This window comes from Sebastes umbrosus, chromosome 10, assembly GCF_015220745.1.
Source record: "Sebastes umbrosus isolate fSebUmb1 chromosome 10, fSebUmb1.pri, whole genome shotgun sequence".
NCBI classification, from domain to species: domain Eukaryota; kingdom Metazoa; phylum Chordata; class Actinopteri; order Perciformes; family Sebastidae; genus Sebastes; species Sebastes umbrosus.
In genome coordinates, this window is record NC_051278.1 from 10,557,932 (window position 1) to 10,578,500 (window position 20,569).

Below are 20,569 nucleotides of genomic sequence, written 5' to 3' on the forward strand. Positions count from 1 at the left end.
GAGAGCACCTGTCCGTCTCATCCTCAAAGATACCCTCCTTTGTGTCACATCTTCTGCATCCGATGCTCACTTTTAATAGTCTGGAGCTCTGAAGCATGAAACTAACTTTGTTTTTCTGCAGCACAATCATTATTTAATCAGTGCTAAGAAAGGAGAACGGCAACTAATAACGAGGAGCTCGGCGGGCTGTTTCCTGGAGTTAATCTCCATAGGGTCAGCCGGGGGCGCCTGGCAGCCACAGAAACACGTTTCCTGCGATTGAACACCACATTAAAAAAAATCCACTATTCTAAATAAAGCCAACACAGTTATTCACCCATATGTTTTGAAAAAAACTTTTGAGGATCTCTAATGAGGCAATACGAGCAGCAATTACAGAATAACAATGGCAGGTTCCTCCACGGCTTGTGATGAGAGCGGCTATTTGTAAACGCAGGTTTGAAAGCAACAGTAACCCATTAAAAGAAGCAACAGCAATTCATTAATAATTCAGCAAATCCTATTCAACGGACCATCAGAGACTGCATACTGAAAGGGTAAAGATTATTCAAAGACGCTGTAATCGATATTGTTGCAAAAAAGAACAAAACAGGAGCTATAATATACTCAGCCCAGACTCATTCCCAGAGCGTCAAATACCGACGTTTTGTCACAGCCCTCGGCATCAGGGGCGTCCAGAGAGACTCGCCTCCTCTGGAAACTCCTGAAAAACGTTGAAACTAACCCGTCGATCTAAAATGAAGACAGATTCAGCAACTGCATCTGGCATAAAATGTTTTCAGAAACACATTTCGGTGAACTATTTTCGGAATATAAGAGAATAGAAGTTTCCAAACAAGCCGCCATGTTGGTTCATGGGGGTTCTGACCAAGCGTAAGTATGTGACGAGTTGGGAATGCGAACGGGTTGCTTTATTCGTGTCCAAATGTATATAAAAACCATGATATATGATATAACATCTCAAAAAGAAGCTGTTGTAAAGCATGAGTCTTCCTAAATTTACTGGTAAATTTCCACTGCGGCTCAATGTGACCTATCTGCTAGTATGACCCATCTACTGAAGATCATCAGACTAATTATATATTCCACTGAGATGCTCCGTCCAGCTCCGACTCCAGCCTTTTTACCCGGCTGCTGGATGGGTGGATGATGTTAATTTGGTAAGGTCACTGGATAATGATTCCACAGGGCATTGGAGAATTCACAATTAAAAAAAAATATTCATCCACATGACTAAAAAAGAATCGTACTTAGTCAAGGTAAGAGAAAGTGACCAGTAGGCATACCGATTTTAAAAAAAAACAGTCCATTAAGTCATGCAGGTAATCCTTTAGCTCAGCTTAATTAAACCCAAGAGGTGCTTTCTCCTTCAATTTCATTAAAACTTTAACCGGACTCAAGGCACCAATAGTAATACAGGAATAACTTCTGTGGTATTAAAAAGATGAACGGCTCCTTCAATAACACCCTTTTATTAACTGAGGGATACCTAACAGTTGAGTATTATTATGCTGCCGGAGTTATGAAAGAAGAGGAAGAGGTGTGGAAGATATTGGAGCAGACTGACAGGCCTATAGGCAAGAGCCTCAAACTATGCTCGAAATAGGAAACCAGGAAGTTCATTAAAAGCCTTTAATAATGTGTTTCATCCATCACAGAGGAGATATTAAATCTACCACTTCAATCTCACTCATGGCTTTTACAATATATATATATATATATATATAAATATATATATAGACGTTTATCTCACAGTAAGGCAGGAGATCCTATGATAAGCTACTTTAACGGGTCAGAATGCAGTTCTTATTGAAGGACACTTTGACATGACATATAGATTATTAAGTGACCTTAAGATATGGCACCAGCACCGACAGGGGCGCTTGATCATTATAGAGGCATTACAAGATGATTTATGGCATCTAATAACAGAGCTGGGTGATATACCAATACTTTATTGTTATATGAGACTAGAGTTTGTATGGGTTTGGTTGTTGTATTATCGTGATATAGTTATCTTAAAGGCTGCATTAAAGGAACAGTGTGTAGCATTTTGGGGATCAATTAGCAGAAATGGAATATAATATTCATAACTATGTTTTCGATAGTGTATAATCACCTGAAACTACGAATTTTTGTGTTTTTGCTAGTTTAGAATGAGCCGTTTATATCTACATAGGGAGAGGGTCCTCTTTTTTTAACCCTGTCATTGCAACTGTTACCATGGTTACAGCTTTGCATGAACGTCAAAAGGCATTGTTTTATGCAGATTGTTTTAGTATACACAGTCACATAAGCCTACGCAAGGTTATCAGCAGTTATAAATTACAAAATGTAATGCTTACCATTGTCATGTCTTATTTCCCTTTTTTTAAACTCACAACTCTCTTGAACCGTTGTTAACTGTACTTTGTATATAATCCAAAATGTATTTGGAGTTGTCATTCAGCGCTGTCGCGTTCATGCGTCGTCAGGTAAATAAAAAACACCAGCAGCACTGAACAAGAAGCTCACACAGTAGATCCTTCAGTTTTATTTATTTTTACATTATATATTCACTAAAAGTAGACCGAACCCGACCCAAACGTCATTTGTAAATATGTGTCCGAACCCAGTCCGAACCGACAGGACCCATCCTGTTGGGCTCAGATTGGGTATCCACTCTCTACTCTAGATGTGGCCTTTCGCGTTTTTGCGTCGGCCACCATAGTTCTCCTACACGCTTGGCACACGTGAGAAGTTTCAGGTGGTTGCAATCTTCAACCTCACTGGTAGATGCCTCCAGATCCTACACACGGCACCTTTAAAGTCATAAAGCAATCACCTATTTTCAGTATTTACAATACTACAATATCATTAGTCACAAGTACACAATGATTGTGAGAACAAAAGGTTGACACAAGGTTTTGGGACAGACTCTCTTACCACTCAGTCACCTTCATGTGGTATCAGGTAGTATGTTGAGATCATATCTCTGGGAATCACACTCCTATTTGGTATCAGAGTCTGTCCTTGTGTGCCTGGCCTCTGGGCTTGGTGAATCTCAACAAACAAAAATAAAGGCCCAAATTCCCTTTTTGCTGCTCTAAATCTTTAATATGTTTGGATATAGTGATCTAGGTCTCTTCGCACCAGACCTCTGCTTCAGCCTCCAGCTCTTCTCCATCTACCCCCGACCTCCCTCCGGTTAATCTCAATGTTACTCCCTCCTTGAACACTTTACATGCTTATTAGCTGGACATACCACTCGGCCACTAAAAGAACTCTCTCGTGTCGTGCTTCAAAGCGGAGCGTCGCTGTTAAATCCAAGGGATGGCTGCATGTTGTTTACGTTTACACTCCCCCTTCTTACTTACTCCTCATCCCCTCCACTGTTCTGCTATAGTTAGCAGTCCTATCAATTGTTGTCAGAGGGTCTAAAGCTCCTGGGACAGCAAGGCTTGCAGCGAGGAGACACGGGTGGGGTGTTAAATTTAGTGGACTCAGTGAGGAAGCTGCAGATTTTCTGTTTTCTAGGTCAGGTAACTGCCAAGTCGGCCAGAAGCCTCTGACTGAGACACATGGGGAACAACGAACAGATAGAAGACCACTGCCTGAGGGGAGGGCAGCTTGTGTCTCTCCTCTTAAGTTCAGCGGAAATATACTGTACATTAAGCACTGACATCCATCATTCATACAGATTAACTTTCAGCCAGTGTTTGATGGTGTAACACTCGTCGTCAGTGTGCAGTGATTGAAGAAAAGTTGTATAAGTACAGGATAACCGAAAAAAACATGCAAACACGCACACTCGCTCGCGCACACTCTTGCCAATGCTGCATTTGGGCAAGAGTGCTTTGAGAGAGGCAAGCGAGGCAAGCACACTTTCAGGGTCTGATGAACATGTCATCCAGGGAGAAGAAGGAATAATTTGCTCTTTCATTTGGCTCATTCCGCTGGATGTCTTCTGCTCCACAGCGGCTGCTGTCAGCCCGGAGGAAATGAAAGTGTTTACTGAGCTCGGCCGTCCCTTTGCAACAGCTCCAGGATGCACCATTACAGTAGGCATGACCATTAGTAAGCACAGTCATGGATCAGACTTCTGTGAGACGGAGCAAAGTGAGGCTTTGTAGTACATCAGAAAAAGTGTGCGAGTCATCTTGAGTACAGATGAATAATACAAATATTACATTAGGTTGCACATCAGGACCTTGCTAGAGATTCCTCTAACAACCTGAGAGTGCTTCAGGCTTTGAAGCAGCCTCCACTGAAAATGCCCATCATTATTTCCCACAGTACAAGGTGAGGTGACATCTTCAGATGTTCTGTTTTGTCTGACCAAAACCTGAACAAAAACAGCAGCAAATCCTCACATCTGAGAGGCTGGAGCCTGGATGGTATTTTTGCTTGAAAAATAGTTGCAGATTATTTCAGACTGCTGTGACTTATGGAGGACGAAACATGCCAAAATCCAAAATAAATAAATAAATGACTCAATAAATAAATAAATATGCCATTAAACATACCCAAAATACCATTAAAAAAACTTGAGGCATTAATTAAATAATAAAATGTGACATAAATTGATATTTCTGTTTTAATTTGCTTCGTCATTTATTTATTTTTATTTATTTATTTACCTTTGTATGAATTCCCCTATCTACTCTTCTATCTAATTTTCCCTTTTATTTATCATAGGCGAAAAGTTGACCCCATGACACACTTTGAAATTAACTCATTTGCATAATGGAGCAGAAATGCATAAATAAATGTATAAAGAAAATAACACAGAAATAAAAGAGTTAGGGAAAGTTGTTTATTGGGAAATAAATGGGGGGGAATGAAAAGGAAAAATCATGCAGAAATAAATAAATGCAATACATAAATAATTAATTAATTAATAAATAAATACATTTAATAATGAATAAAGATATTTACAAATTAATTCAAAAATAATTCAAAAATAAATAAATACATTTAAAGTTAATAAAAATAAGTAAATAAATAAAAGGGAAAAATCAAATATTACAGTAGATAGATAGGATCATTAATAAAAAGGTAAATAAATAAAAAAGCAAATTAAAACAGAAAAAAACATTTATTTTTAACATTATTTTGGTACATTTATAGGCATATTTATTTATTCATTGAGTCATTTATTTATTTATTTTATTTTATATTTTTATTTTTTATTTTGGCAGGTTATGTCCTCCATAGTGACTGACTGAATGTAACTGATAAAACACTGAATTTATCTTGACATTGACAAAGAAACCGTATTCAGTGTGGATTGGTCATGTCATGGCTGATAACCAATATGTTTAATAAGGTAATTATCGCCCCGGTGCCGATCCAGTGTATCCAATTGGTGCATCCTTTATTAACATTACATAATTGACTTTCACTTTGATCCATTGTTTGTTCTGGTTGAATGAAATTGTGTTGCATGTCTACAAAAAAAGAAAACTTGATTCAACTGATATAAAAAAATTCAAAAATGCCCCCTGGGAAAAGACACAAATTGCAGAAAATTGTTCCAAGCTTGCCTTGAGTGTGTGTGTGCTTACCTCCAGTTTATATAAAACACACAAAAATACTTTGAAGTCACTCATTTATGAAGGTGGGATATATAAGGATGGCATAATGAGGATTACATGCATCCCAGAATGTAGAGGAGACTTAAGATGCACAAGAAGTGCCTGAAGGCTTTTTCTCATGTATATTCTCTTTAGGTTTACTGAAGGTGTTAGAGGCGTGACTACATGTTTCATTAAAGGTGGGACATCTCATGCATATTCATTAACATGATAGATGCTGTTTGATAACAGATACTGTTTAATAGAGCATGCCCTCTTTCAAAATTAAAGCATAGTGTGAATCAGTGAGGGATAAAACTGACCATTAAAATGATTGACACCCTGCCTGTTACCTTGATCCCCGTCTTGTTAACTACAGGGATTTGACGTGGTATTTTAGTTCACGTGTCTGACAGCTTGCTCCTTTTTTTCCTGTTTGGAGGTTTCATTCCCCCCTGAGCTCTCTGTTAAAGGGAACGTCACTCAGTTCATATACCTGCGGGACCGACCACAACGCTGACATACATACAGTGTTGCTCCGTCAAATGTATGAGCACTTTAGCTGCCACGATTGATCAACTGATTCACTCTGAAGCCCTGCCCCCATTAGTTACTGCTGAGCTTTCTGTTCTCGCACAGTACACGCAGTTTACAATAAGAGTGGAAGATTTACCACTAAGTAATGTTTTAATCCTTTTTGGGTACTTGATTTCAAAAAGAGGTAGACACAAACAGCTTCTCATTTCTCGTTGCCAGCCGTCAGTTTTGCCAGATGAGATGGCATCTGTAACAAGCAGATTTTATCAGCTGTAGCTTAATAGGTAATTAAGTGTTTAGCTTCATGATCCAGACTGACTTGTGTCATGCTGATTTGTAGTAAAATGAGAAACCTGTAGAAAGATCATATATATGCATACTTGATGGCTACATTCTTGATATCGTGCTAAAAGACTGAGGTTAAAGCTACATGTACCAGGCAAAAAAAAAAATATATACTCAAATCATAACATGGCAAACTGCAGCCCAACAGGCAACAACAGCTGTCAGTGTGTCAGTGTGCTGACTTGACTATGACTTGCCCCAAACTGCATGTGATTATCATAAAGTGGGCATGTCTGTAAAGGAGAGACTCGTGGGTACCCATAGAACCCATTTTCATTCAAATAGATTGAGGTCAGAGGTCAAAGGACCCCTTTGAAAATGGCATGTCAGTTTTTCTTTGCCAAAATGTTGCGCAAGTTTGGAGCGTTATTTAACTTCTTTTGCAACAAGCAAGTATGACATAGTTGGTACCAATGGATTCCTTAGGTTTTTCTAGTTTCATATGATACCAGTAGCGTCACTCTAGCGTTAAAAGTCAGCTAGAACCTCCGAAAGACCAATTGCGTTAATGCGTTAAAGAAATAAGTGACGTTAAAACTAATTTGCGTCAACGCGTTATTATCGCGTTAACTTTGACAGCCCTAGTTACGGCTAGTTGGCCATTCATGCAATCGCAAGAATCACAGCTTACAATAGAGAAACACACTTTTTAATCTATTCCTTACCATTTTGCTCTTGTGATAATTGGTTTTGGAAAGGCTAAATGAAAATATCACTACCTCCAAACTCTCCGAGTTTCGCTCTGCAACTCCGTGCACACTGCTTCGGGCTATTTAGGTAAGCTATGGTTGGACAATTGCTGCACAGGGAATGAATGCTGGTTAAATGCAGCCACTCATACCTAACAAATATTAATTTATAGTACATCTTCAAAGGCAATAAATCAAATATCTTAAAGTCTCTGATCCATCCTGATTTCAAGCCTGGTTGCATTTATGATGAAAGGACATTGATGATGAAAAGACATTGATGATGAAAGGACATTGATTTTGCGAGTCGATGGATTATCTGAATTTTTAACCTCAAATGAGAGACAGTTCTGTATCCGATTTTAATCAGAAAATGTAACCATATCCTCAGAAAAATGCTGAATACTGTCACACATTGCAATTCATTCTCCGTGGAGCTGAGCAGATATCAAATAAATGAGGAGGTGGATCAGAACTCTCAGTCCTGTTTCTGGCTAACACAAGCAGTGAAGTTAAATAATGATACAGTACATGTGAATACTGAAATTCAGTGGTATTCTCTGGGGAAGAATGGTTGGAATGATAATGAATACAAGCAAGAATTTAACCCTATTATTAGTGGAAAAAGCTAGCTCATTAATGTGTGTAGCTGTATTTACAAAGATGCGCTTTGGCATACTTGGACGATGATAAAATAAGATGCAGTCTGCGAGTATGAAAAGTTTCAGAGGTCATGACAGCTTTCTGGCTCACAGCATTACTGCCATTCTCATTTTCTACCATGTATATTTTATTTTGTTGGCAGGAATCATGTTAATATTAACGCCTCCAAATGCCCTATTTTTTTTCTGGATTCTGAATTTGCCTAGCAATTTCATCAACAAACAAAGGCTTTATGCAAATGAGCCCGTCCAGCATGATGTGTCCGGCTGTTAAACTAGACGATCTAGATCTAAAAGGAAACGAGATTTAGCAACGGCATAGACCTACTTCTCACTTAAAATGCTTTACGAGCACGCCACCATGTTGTTTCCTGTTTGAAACGGCGAGCAGAAAACCAGGGACCAATCAGGTGCATTCCACGATAGGGTACGTCACCGCTTGAACGGCCAGTTGAGTGGAGCAGCGTGTCGCCTAGTGTCCTCGCCGGACCTGGTGGACATGTACTGCTGGATTTAACATCATAGACATGACCACTGACTATCTGTGTAACAATTTAACCACAAATTCATAGACTGACTGCACACGGTCCAGACATAGTTTTGACCGAGTCTTCTTCATTTTGCAGGTGAGCTCACTATATAGTCCTCTATAGAACTCACTAGGTAGCAGTGAATGAGTGAATGATTTCGGACACGGACAAAAAGAGAAGGGTGAAATTATACTTTCAGAAAAAAACAACGGAGCATTTTTACATTTCAGAGCTCCCTGGATGTTGTGTTCAAGCAGCTTTTCGAAGCCCTGAAGCTATTTCATCCATATGGCTTCTTCTTCTTTTTCAATGCAGCGGAGCTCTGCATTGTGAAGCCTATGGAGGAGCAGTGTAATGGAAGAGCATACATTTCTAGGCTAATAGGTTGCCGAGGGCTACACTGCGGATGGGCTGTGCTGCAAAGCTGCAAAACCAACTCTCATCGGAGCTTTTCACACCTGCAGCTAGAAGGTAAAGGCTCAACTGTCAGTCTTTTATAGGCAGGAGGACTCTCGGTGCGCTGCCTGGGAGACCTGCAGGGCTAACCAAGAGAAAAAGGTAACAAAGGCTTCATCATCTCCTGACCTTTCCACAGACACCGCTATCATACCCCGATATGATGAGGCTGTGACAGCCTCTCTCGCTGTCCTTTCACCTCACTATATCACCTCCTTCTCTCTTCCACTCCCACTTATTTCCTCTGTCTTTCTACTTCCATCACACTCCTAATGAGGGTTTATTCCCTGAAGTGTGTGCGTGCTGCAGGGTATGAAGACGTAGAAACCATCAGCTGAACTGCTGCACTATTTCTGACCTTCCTTGCCTCTCTCCACCTGCCTCCCTTCGCTCTCTCCTCCCTCTGTTTACATGTTTACCTGTCCACCTGACTGTCGGCATTAAGGAGCTGTCACTAAACTGCCGTCACGTCTCCCTCGAGTGTCAACTCCGCCCTCGAGCTCCCTTGGGCGCGGGCCTTAATGAGCCCCGAGGCGGAAGCGACCTGATGGAGTGACAAAGGGGGGCAAAAGTGTGATGCTCATGGGGAAAAGGGTAACGCAGGAGAGAGGGAGCAACAGGGGAGCAAGCAATTATCCCGACTTTGGTTGCTGTATATGGCCATCCAGCCCTCTAGCAGGCACGTTACAAATGAGCTATATCCTCCACTGCTGTGGAAATAATCACACCCAGCTACCATCACTCTTCACCCCCACCTCGTAGAGGACAGATGCTCCAAAAACATTACAGGGAGAAGTAAAGAGAGACCGCGCTTAAACAACATTAATGCCATATTATTCTTAATAATATTATATTGCTTTGCCAAAAGAGGGTTTCTTTACTGTCAAGCTCATAAAACACCCATGAATTGAATTTGCGAGAGGAACAGTGGGGGATAGAGAGAGAAACTAGGCCTGATATATTAAAAGGAGGAGGAGGGAGGGAGGGGGAGGGAGGGAGGTAGCTCTGCTGATAAAGAAGGAACGAGGGGAATGATTGAGATTCGAGGCAAAAGAGAGTGAGTGCCTTTCACCATGCTTTTCCCTTTTTCCAGACAGATTTTTCATTCCAAAGACATAAGTCCTGGAACGAAATCTGGGCTTGTACCTGTCACCACGGGCCATCTAGCTCGAGTGGTTCCGAGACATGTCTGGACCTCGACGTGAGCTGTCCCAGACGCCACCACCACAGTTTTCAGACAGGTTTGATTTCATGACAACACAAAAACAAGATGCACTTGTAGTTTGAGCCCCCTTGGAGTCTGATTCCGGGGATGAGCAGAAACTGGGGGGGGGACTCTCCAACTGGAATAATCTTGTAATCAGTACAATTTGTCTCAGTGCGCCTACAGGCTGCGTGATAACAACAATCTCACAAGTTCGTTATATGCCACACTATGTGATGGGTCTAAAAACTCTTGGTTGCTTGGTCATAGACTGTATATAAAAATGGACAACGCGTCTCAACGTCACGATACCAGATATTTAGTAGTTGATGCCAATACCTGTGAAATTCCACGATTCGAGATAACCAATTCCATACCACGGTAAAAAACAAAACAATAAATTCCATGTACTTTAACATACACTCCTTTATTACTGTTTTCATACTGTTTTCTGTGAATAATATTATTAACTGATGATCCGCCTCAAGTTTTTCACCCTCAACTAAATTTTACAAGATAACATTATAATTTACCTGGAGCCCAATACTCATTTTAACTGAATAGAGCATGAACACATGCACACATCCTAATGTAACTCAACTCAATGTAACTCTTAGCTGTTAGATAAGATAAGATAAGATAAGATATTCCTTTTTTAGTCCCACAGTGGGGACATTTGCAGTGTACAGACTGAGCTGCATTATTTAGCCAAGCCTGAAAATGTCTTCTACTTTGAGTTGTGCAGCAATTGTGAGGTTTTTAAAAGGTGCTAAATATACAGGATTGGGATCCTCTGCTCAGGATGCCATTACTCCACTGTATCTTTACATAGCAAATCGCTGTTTGCTGCTATATTTATGCTCTGGATATTGAATTAACACCTTTAATGTCGTGCTGACAGAGGAAGATGACATAGAGAGAAGCTCTTGTGTTGAAAGAGCCAGAGGAGCGGTAGAGAAAGATACATATCCTAATACTGTACGGATATGAAAAAGGAGAGATATGAAGAGAAAAAAAAGAGAAGTGAAGAGCAGAGTTAAACCGGTGTCAGCCATGTTTGCAGATGGCTTTAGAGGGAGGTTTCCTCCGCTTCCCCTCTGACAGCCTCTTCTTTCTCAGCTCCAGCCTACCTCACGAGTTCCCACTGTGCAAGAGCGAGCACCGAGACACACATACTCTGACTTTCACAAATGCAAAACACATACACACGCACGTCTACAGTACCGCACACCAAAGAGCCCATTTTCTTGGAGCACCTACACAAGCTGGAATATACAGATCATGTTTCACAGTGCTACAGTGTGAGGTAAATACCTCTCTCTCTGTGTTTCTGTCTTTTACTCTTCACACTCAAACACACACACGCCAATGTCTTTATGTTGTGGTTTTTAGGCTTTTTTATGGTTTAATGGATACATACATGGATAACATAAATCCTTATAACCACATTATATAACATAACCAACACTAGTATAATATCAAGTTGATGCTGCACATTTTGGTGCAAAAAGTAGACACTGAAGCAAATCTGAAAGTAGTAGGAGTTCTTTTTTTAAATGAAAGTTTGTTTTGTCTTGTTTTTATGCCAACTGGAGGTCATGGTTTACCCGTCTTCTTTACTACATCCCCGCTTACACACACACCAACGCAGGCCTTGGTGTGTTCAGTGGAGAGCTAGAGACTCATGCTGTTCAGTATTCAGAAAACAGCAGGAAAACAGAGTGTGGCCACAGTGGGCCAAAAAAACACAGACAGGATGACCTCCAACAAGGACAAACTTTATCTAGACGTCTTCTCTGAGCATCTGTCTGACTGTGGGAGTGTAGTTCGTCTGAGTGCACGCTCATGTCTCCATAGAAGTGTGTGAGAACATGACTGTGTTGCAGATACGGCGTAACTGGAAGCAAGCTCTCAGCAACGCATCCTCATACAACGGTTCGTATGATATGTTACGAAAAGTTATTCCTCAAATGTCATGTTTAAACCGAAAATCGAATCGAAATGTGACCTTAAAATCGACACCCCTACAAATAAGTCAAGGTCAAAATACGGAAGCGGCGTAAAGTATGGAAGTTACGTGACTCACACGGGATATGAACAGCGGTCTCCTGGCGAAAGTCTGGTGTTTTTTGACCCACCCATCCACCACAACGCTCTTTATATTTCCTGGTTCACGATTACATGGATTACATAGAATTGATTTTGTGGGATATATATGAATTACAGTGCATTTACTTTTCGTAGGTATAGCTACAAGCGGTGTATGAGACCAGCCAGCTCTCAGATAAAAAATGTGCCTCTTGGTTGAAGCAGTTGGCTTCCCTCGTCTGATACAGAGGAGCGGAAGGTGTCCAAAAATAAATACCATCTTTCATGGATCGTTGTGATATCCATGACGTTTCAATCTTAGCCAGAAGAGCAGCTTATTTCAAGCTCTTTATGTTGGAATTTTAAAACCAAAAACATGAATGAACATTTATTTCCATGTGGCATTTATTCCCCAAAAAATATTTGTAAATAATCTAATGTGCACAAAAAAATGGGTTTCCCTGCTTCAGTCGAGCAGAGTATTTCCCGGCTTACTGCAGTTTCCCTTCAGTATCATAAGGGAAGTGGCAGCAGCTTGAGGGAACAAAGCAATAAGTTAAAATTAACATAAATTCGCATGGTAATGTATTCAGCATTGGGCGATGACTTTCCATAGAACAGAGGGACATGTTTTTTGGAAAAAAAAGATTGTGTTTTGAGAAGAGCAAAGCAGAAAGACTTTGCAAAGGCGTACACAGACATGAGTACAATGAACAAATATTAGCCGTGATATTTGGGATTCCAAATGAAGATAAACTATTCCAATCTCTGGAGTCCAACTGTGTGTCGACGCACATACACACTCACACACACGCACACCCGCTACGCCCTGAATTCATTACTGAAGTCTCATGCAGGCATTCAATACAAACACAAAAGAATTCTTCAACTAAAACATGGTCCAAAAGTTAATCCAAAATGTCTGTTTCATCAACAATGGCCACCGATGACGATATTGGCACCTGAGACGTGCTTGAAAAGAACTGCTGTAATTTGGTTTCACAATATGCAGCACACACAGAGATGTGCCAAGTTTTCCTCTCTGCTGTATTCATTCAGGCCAACCATTGAGCATGGTGACAAATGCAGCCACAGTATCGTGCCGCTCTGTAATTAAATGGAGACGCGGGGTCAAAACTCCCAACAGGTTGGCTGGCGTGAGATGAAAAGTAAATTGGCTCTTCTCTAAGTGACTTTATAGAGAGAATTACATACGCTGTATTAATAGCTATTGTTAAAATAGAAACATTATTTATCTTTTAAGCACCATAATGTCATGAGAGCTAAAGTGTAATCTCTGCCTGCCCTTCTCTGATTCTGTAGTGGAGATAATGACTGTGTGGGGTAACTGAAGATACACATCCACTGGGTGTAAAATAGAGGTTACGTTACCTTTCCGAAGCTCCCTTTCCCAATGGCCCGCAATATCTGGAAGTGGTCAAAGTTCACTGTGAAGAAAAAGAGAGGAAGAGAAGAGAAGGAATCCGTCAGCATGAGTTCAGCTATGAGACAGGGAGCAAGACATGTAGTGCAATCATAAAGTATTAGCACAGTGACACCTTTGCTGTTGTTTCAGCTCTGCAGTCCAGCACATTTATATTTAAAATGACTATGAGGTCAAAGTGCGGACATGAATCTGAGGGTGTTCACAGCTACATCACATGAATGGTGGAAGAATTGCAGTCCTTTGTTTTACACACTCCCCCATTTTTATGGGACAGAAAGTAATTGGACAAGTTAACATAAAGTCGTCGCATTTAATGGTTAGTTGCAAATAATCTGCAGTCGATAACTGGCTGAAGTCTACGACCCACACACACACACACACACATCAGCAGACAATTCCCTGGTGATGCTCTGCCAGGCCTGTACTGCAAGCACCTTCACTTCTTGCTTGCTTTGAGGGTGTTTTGTTTTTTAGCCTGGTCTTTAGCAACCCATGCTCAGTTAGATTGAGGTCAGGTGTCTGACTTGGCCAGTTAAGAACATTTTGTTTGGCCTGAAAAAAGTCCTTGGTTGCTTTGCTTGTAGGTATAGGATCACTTTCCTTCTGCATACTCCTAAATAACAAGGCTAAGAGTCTACAGCATGCTCACTGGGGCTGTACTTAAAGGCCCTGACACACCAAGCTGATGGTCGACCTCGAACATTTGCTAATTAACACAAAACACAAAGTAAAGCTGAAGCTGATTTCATTAGTTTTGCAGGTATTTGGTATTTCCTCGGGAGGGAACATGAATCTCTGTAGCTAATTTCATGACAATTTACCATCCAATAGATGCTGAAATATTTCACTCAAAACCACAAATGTGAACCTCATGTTGGCACTAGAGGAGGACGGATCACCAAAGTCAATAGGGTTCATCCTCTCAGTACCTTGAAGGTCTGTGCAAAAAATTCACAGCAAACCATCCAATAGTTGTTGAGATATTTCAGTCTGGACCAAAGTGGTGGACCAACCAACATCTCTAGAGTCGTGCCTCTAATACGGCTAAAAGTGCTGCGAATCCTACACTCCTCGCCCAATACTGATATGAACACTCGTAAAGCTGAAGAATAGTCACTGTTTCATATCAAATCCATTGAGCTGGAGTACAGTACCAAACCAATAAAAACATATTATTGTACATACTTTCTGGTTGTACTGTTAATACTGTCAAGTTGTAGCTTTGGAATCAATACAACATAAAGTATATCTTCAATTAGAATGAAAACCAGCTTTTGTGAACATTGCGGGAGAGAGAAAACTGAATTTTGGACAATGAAAAGTCTGTAAAATGTAAAAGTAATGACATTTTGAGTTAGAGCACAACAGTCACAACATGAAGCATGTATGGTTTTGCAAGACCTGAACAGTGTAGCTTCAAAATAGTACCATGTATCAGCAAGGGAATTCTAATCATGCCTGCTGCATGGTTCTGTCTTCTCATAACTTTAGTTGAACTAAAGACAAAAAACTTTCTCTGTCTTATCATAACATCAGGACTTAAAACACACAACACGTAAAACATTCAGAGCGTTGAAAATGACTAAAATTAGTTACAGCTATGTCACAGAACATTGGAAACTTTTAACAAAGCCATTCAAATTGTTATCAAGATCGACGCTTGCATGCTTTAATTTGTGCAAATGAATAAGAAGAAATAAAAAAAGATCTCTATATGAAAATGTTTAATTTGGATTCCCAGTTTATCTGGTGGGAACATCAGAGCGGAGGCAAAGACAGAGGAGTTTCATTTCAGAAAAACACCCAGCTCACAGCACTGTAATCATTCATCTTAATTTATTTTGATATATCTATATGTGTAACAGTTTGATGTTTTAGTCCTCCTCAGTGCATGTGTGTTCTGCTGATTGATAGAGTTGTGTTGTGTGTGGTACAGAGTTAAACCTCTGTATAATATAAAGCAACAGGTTATATTTTTAATTTTGTGTTGATTCAACTGAACAATTTGAGGAAAATATCAAATTTGTGATTTCTCTGACTAAAACTGTGACTGAAATATAAAATGTGATTATTTTCTAATATAAAAATAATAATGCAAGCCTGTATTTTGTGCTGTCCATAATACCAAACACAATAGAATTGCACAAGATAAGTTTGCATTATCACAAACTAATCTTGTTTCTACAATATAATTACATAAAATAATGCTATTGCATTGAATTGTTGCATTTATTATTACTTGTATACTTGATATTACTAAATAATATCTAAACATAATCATTACATTCAAAAGTGTTTTTATTAATAGCAGCTACATAGTTGGTCAGTTATGGTATAAATGATGGTAAGTCGGACTGACGACACCTACTGTAACCATGGATGTATAAAGAGAAGTGGATACAGCGTTGGAGGCGGGGTCACGTTCATTCCTTTGACAGTTGCTCTGTGGCGCATGAAGCCAAAATGGCTCGACCTCTGAGTATAAAATTACCCGGATCTTCTGGCGATCTCCCGCATCCATTGGGCCCATAGAGCAGGCGCGGTAGCGTTTTCTTTAACCCTGCCTCCCAGCCCTCACTCCAGCCTCGGTCTCTGGCTCATTCACATGAATGGATGAAGGGAAATAACTCACAAACTTTGGTAGTGTCTAGAAGGTAACCCTCAAATTGTGAAAACTTGCAAAAACTTGCAAAAAGCTCTTGCGAGACTCGCTGCTCTATGACCTATCCTAACTTTAACCGTTCGCGGTCAATGCCTAACCTTAACCATTTGCATGTTACCTTCTAGACAAAAATAATTATCCACTGCCCTAAAAAATTCCTCAATGGGGACGAAACAGTAGTGTCCATGGCATGTGCACTAGCCTACTGTCTGCTAACACTGTGAAAATGACCCTTGAGCGACTCACCTGTCAGTGATGACGCAAAAAAAAATGATGATGATGATGATGAGATTTGCCATTCAGTTCGGTGTTTTATGAACAACAAAGACATAGCCCACTGTAATTAGCTACAGCTGAGTTAAATAGTTAGCTACAGTTGAGTTATAGTTGGAGAAATCAACAGACTTTCACTTACTACAGCTTCACTGTTCATTAAGTTTTGATTAAAATTGCAGTGGTGTTTTCTAATCTCTTCTTTCCACATGAATGTAAAAGGTTTAGACATATATTTTAAAAGATTTTTTTGTGAATTGGCACTGATTTAAGCCAGAGAACTCAGTCAGCATGTTACTATGTAGTGCACGTACAAATGTGGGCTGATGAGCTGACGGGCTGCCTGACCGGCCTCCTCCTGGTCCTCTATGTTACTGATTGAGACTTGCCTCTGCTCTGTGTGTGTGTGTGTGTGTGTGTGAGTGTGTGTGTGTGTGTGGCAGTGCCACAGGCAGATGTGAGCACAGCAGGCTTGACGCTAACCCATGCAGCTCCTCCTTAAAAGTCATTCAGCTTGTGAAGCTCACATCCTGATCTGCTCAGCCCCCTGTCCGTGTAGACAAGGAGCGATCATGAGAGACGACAGCGCACGCTGGGCTCCTCCAGGCAGACCCACTGCCAGCTGACCTATGCACCCCGGGTTGAACGAGGAGGTAAACCCCACAATGCTTCCAGACAAAAGACACAAGGTGTGGTTTGTGTCTTTTGTCTGGAAGATAGGCTAATCCAGTGTGGATTGTCCCTGCTCAGTCTTTTGTACATGGCTAATCCTCTCATATGGCATGGCTTTGACTGCACCCCTGGTGCCGGCACACAGAGACACTGTGCCATGAACACAGCGATCCGCGAGGTATTAAAACTGATGAGGTGAAATGTTTAGAAAATGTATATACAACATATAGATTCAGTTTATGATGATCAACATTTTTCACCATTTTCTGACATTTAATAGACCAAACAACTAATTGATTAATTGAGAAAATAATCAACAGATAAATAAACAATGAAAATAATCATTAAAATGTTTTTCAAGTTAGTTGCAGCCAGCCTAGACATTATAGATTAATTAAAGAATGATATATCTAGCAAAGGAAGCAGGGATACCATATATTATTCAGCAAGACTGCACAAAAATGTCATAGTATCAACAAGTACTGAAACATTAAAACAAATCGGAGCACTGGTTCACTTACTTTATAATTTCAGGCTCTGTATAACATTCATATAATATCCTTATGGTTACATATCTGACAGGGTTTTAGCTTTTCTTTTCACAAAGACATGAGTAAACGCTGAAACCGACTTCACCTTCACACAGTCACACTGTAGTAGATGTGTCAGATGTTATAAATCATCAAAGAAAAGTTATATATATATATAAAAAAAGGAAACCCTAGAAATGTAAATGGACTACCAAAGACTTGGAATATGATTCTACACGACAGATAGCACAATTAACCATGCTTGCAACTTTTCTTTTAACCCATCGATCGTCCCCAGTATCACTGTGCTTCCTCGAAGTATGAGTCATCATCGGCGGGTAATGGGAAGCAAAACAAAAGCCCCCTCCCCACCCTTTAACTGGCCTGATGAAAGGAGCTGCTCTTTAGGTTCAGGGGCAAAAGAGATTTGGGCCTTGTTCCATTCTGAGGGGATAATTAGAGCGGACACAGCGTTTCCTGTAACCATCCCATCAGCATCATGTGTCAGGCTGGCTCCCACATGCTGGGAGGAAGAATTATGGAGGAGCTTTACACTGACTTAAATCACATCAGGGTGGCGTCTCTTGACTGGCTGACCAGTGACGTCAAACAGCAGAGGCGAAGAGATTCCAGTTCAGTCAGATTAATGGTGCACAGCAGCACAAATGGTTTATTGTTCAGTACCCGCCTTGTCCAACGTATCCTCATACAACGGATATCTTTATCTCTTTCACGAAAAGTAATTCCTCATTTTTCGAGCGTTTTCCAAAGAATGTCCAGCAACACTTCATTTCCGCTTGTTAGATGCAAACAGTCTTTTCAACATAAACTTCCGCCTTCACAGGAAACAATTTGGTTAGCTTTAGACAACAAAACTACTTAGTTAGGTTAAGGCAACAAAACTACTTGGTTAGGTTAAGGCAACAAAACTACTTAGTTAGGTTAAGGCAACAAAACTACTTAGTTAGGTTAAGGCAACAAAACTACTTAGTTAGGTTAAGGCAAACAAACTACTTAGTTAGGTTAAGGCACAAAACTACTTAATTAGGTTAAGGCAACAAAACGACTTAGTTAGGTTAAGGCAACAAAACTACTTAGTTAGGTTAAGGCAACAAAACTACTTGGTTAGGTTAAGGCAACAAAACTACTTAGTTAGGTTTAGGTAAGGATCGACTTGGTTAGGTTTAGGCAACAAAACTACTTAGTTAGGTTAAGGCAACAAAACTACTTAGTTAGGTTAAGGCACAAAACTACTTAATTAGGTTAAGGCAACAAAACTACTTAGTTAGGTTAAGGCAACAAAACTACTTAGTCAGGTTTAGGCAAAAAAAACTACTTAGTCAGGTTAAGGAAAAGATCCTGGTTTGGGTTAGCATAACTCCAGAAGTGGTGTAACTTAAGTACGTCAGTAACGTGAGAAATAAATAGACGTTGACGTCTGGTTTCACACGGGGTACGAACACCGGGCTCCAGGGCAAAAGTCTGGTGTTTTTTAACCCACCCGTCCACTTTGACCTCCTTCCTACGCAGCGTTTGCCACTCGTTATACTTCCTGGTTCACAATTATGTGGATTACATATGGATTGATTTCATGGGATATATACGTATTACAGCGCATTACTTTTAGCTAAGAACGTTGCATGAGAACAACCTGGCTTATCATACGGTTATCATGCAAAAGCTGTTTTTCTCTTTACATGTTGACTCTATTAACACATCCTGTGTGCCTTTCTATTCAGCAGCATTTCAATGAATGCTTTTCCAGTGCTGTCAAGGAGCACTTTTCTTCCCCAGCTTCAAGTGGTTGATTTATACGCAGTTGCTGCAGAAGGTGTTTAGTCAAATGATTAAGGACAGGGAGCATCCAGTCGATAAATTACAGTCAACAAACACTGCTGATGGTATTTGTACTTTGTGTCGTTTCACAGTCAAGTGGTACTCAGGAAAACCAGATTGTTGATGGTGAGTGAGGTTGGATAGAAAAAAGTGTCTATACTGCATGTTGGCTCCATCAGCCGCTCTCAGGTTTCAGTGGATGCTGCACAAAAGACTACGGCCAGACCCTTCAGACAAGTGCAGTGTGAGTGGATCTGATCTACTATGGAGACGGTGGGAGAACGACAACATCTTTTCCTCTGTGGGGGCTGGGAGCTGCTGACACACCAGGATGATACGCTGAGTCGGCTCCACAGGGGCCCTCAATGGGTGATTGGCTCCTGTGGAGGAGGTGATATTGGCACAAAGCCCATGTCAAGGGGCATCAGAGTGGATCTGAGAGGGTCTGAGAGTTTGTGTGTGTTCACGCACTTAAAACCACTAATTGAGCCAAAGGCACTATTCAGCCCTAACTAAAATAAGTCGTGACACTCTGTATTCCCATTTCAAATGTTCCTTGTAATGATATGCAGCAAAGTGCTCTGGAGGGGTAGGGCTGCAATTAACTATTATATTTATTATCACATTATTCTCATGATTAACCGTTCACTCTACAAATCTTTGTCACCTGATAAATTACTTCAAGGGTAACTTCTGTATTTTTCAATCTGGACCCTATTTTCCCATGTTTTTGTGTCTAAGTGACTAATGGGGACAACAATATCTGAAATTGGTCCAGTATTGGAGGGAGAACACTGTAAATGGCAGCCACAAAACAAGCTGCGGGAGCAATTGTGCTGTCAATAAAATGTTAGATTCACTAAAAGTGCTTGTTTTTGCCACTGCAAGGCTCTGATTGTAATTATAAGTGTCTAACAATGTATAGGGAAAAGGATCTTACAGAGAAATAAACCATTTTTCTTACCTTTCGCTTGTTCGCAAGTCTCGCTGTGAAATCCGAATATCTCTATACTCAAAAAATTATGGGCAGACATCGAATTCAAAGACCTCATCCATATTGTCGAAATCATCTTAACAGATAAC

General features: G+C 40.4%; 1 protein-coding gene across 1 annotated transcript in view; it reads right to left on the reverse strand.

Annotated features, from left to right (window-relative positions):
• Positions 1-20,569, reverse strand: part of LOC119495900 (serine/threonine-protein kinase 32C-like) — an 82,524-nt gene that overhangs the window by 40,184 nt on the left and 21,771 nt on the right. Inside the window, exon 2 of the mRNA XM_037782812.1 lies at positions 13,459-13,514. Coding sequence (XP_037638740.1) covers positions 13,459-13,514 — 56 coding nt within the window. The remainder of the gene's footprint in view (positions 1-13,458; positions 13,515-20,569) is intronic.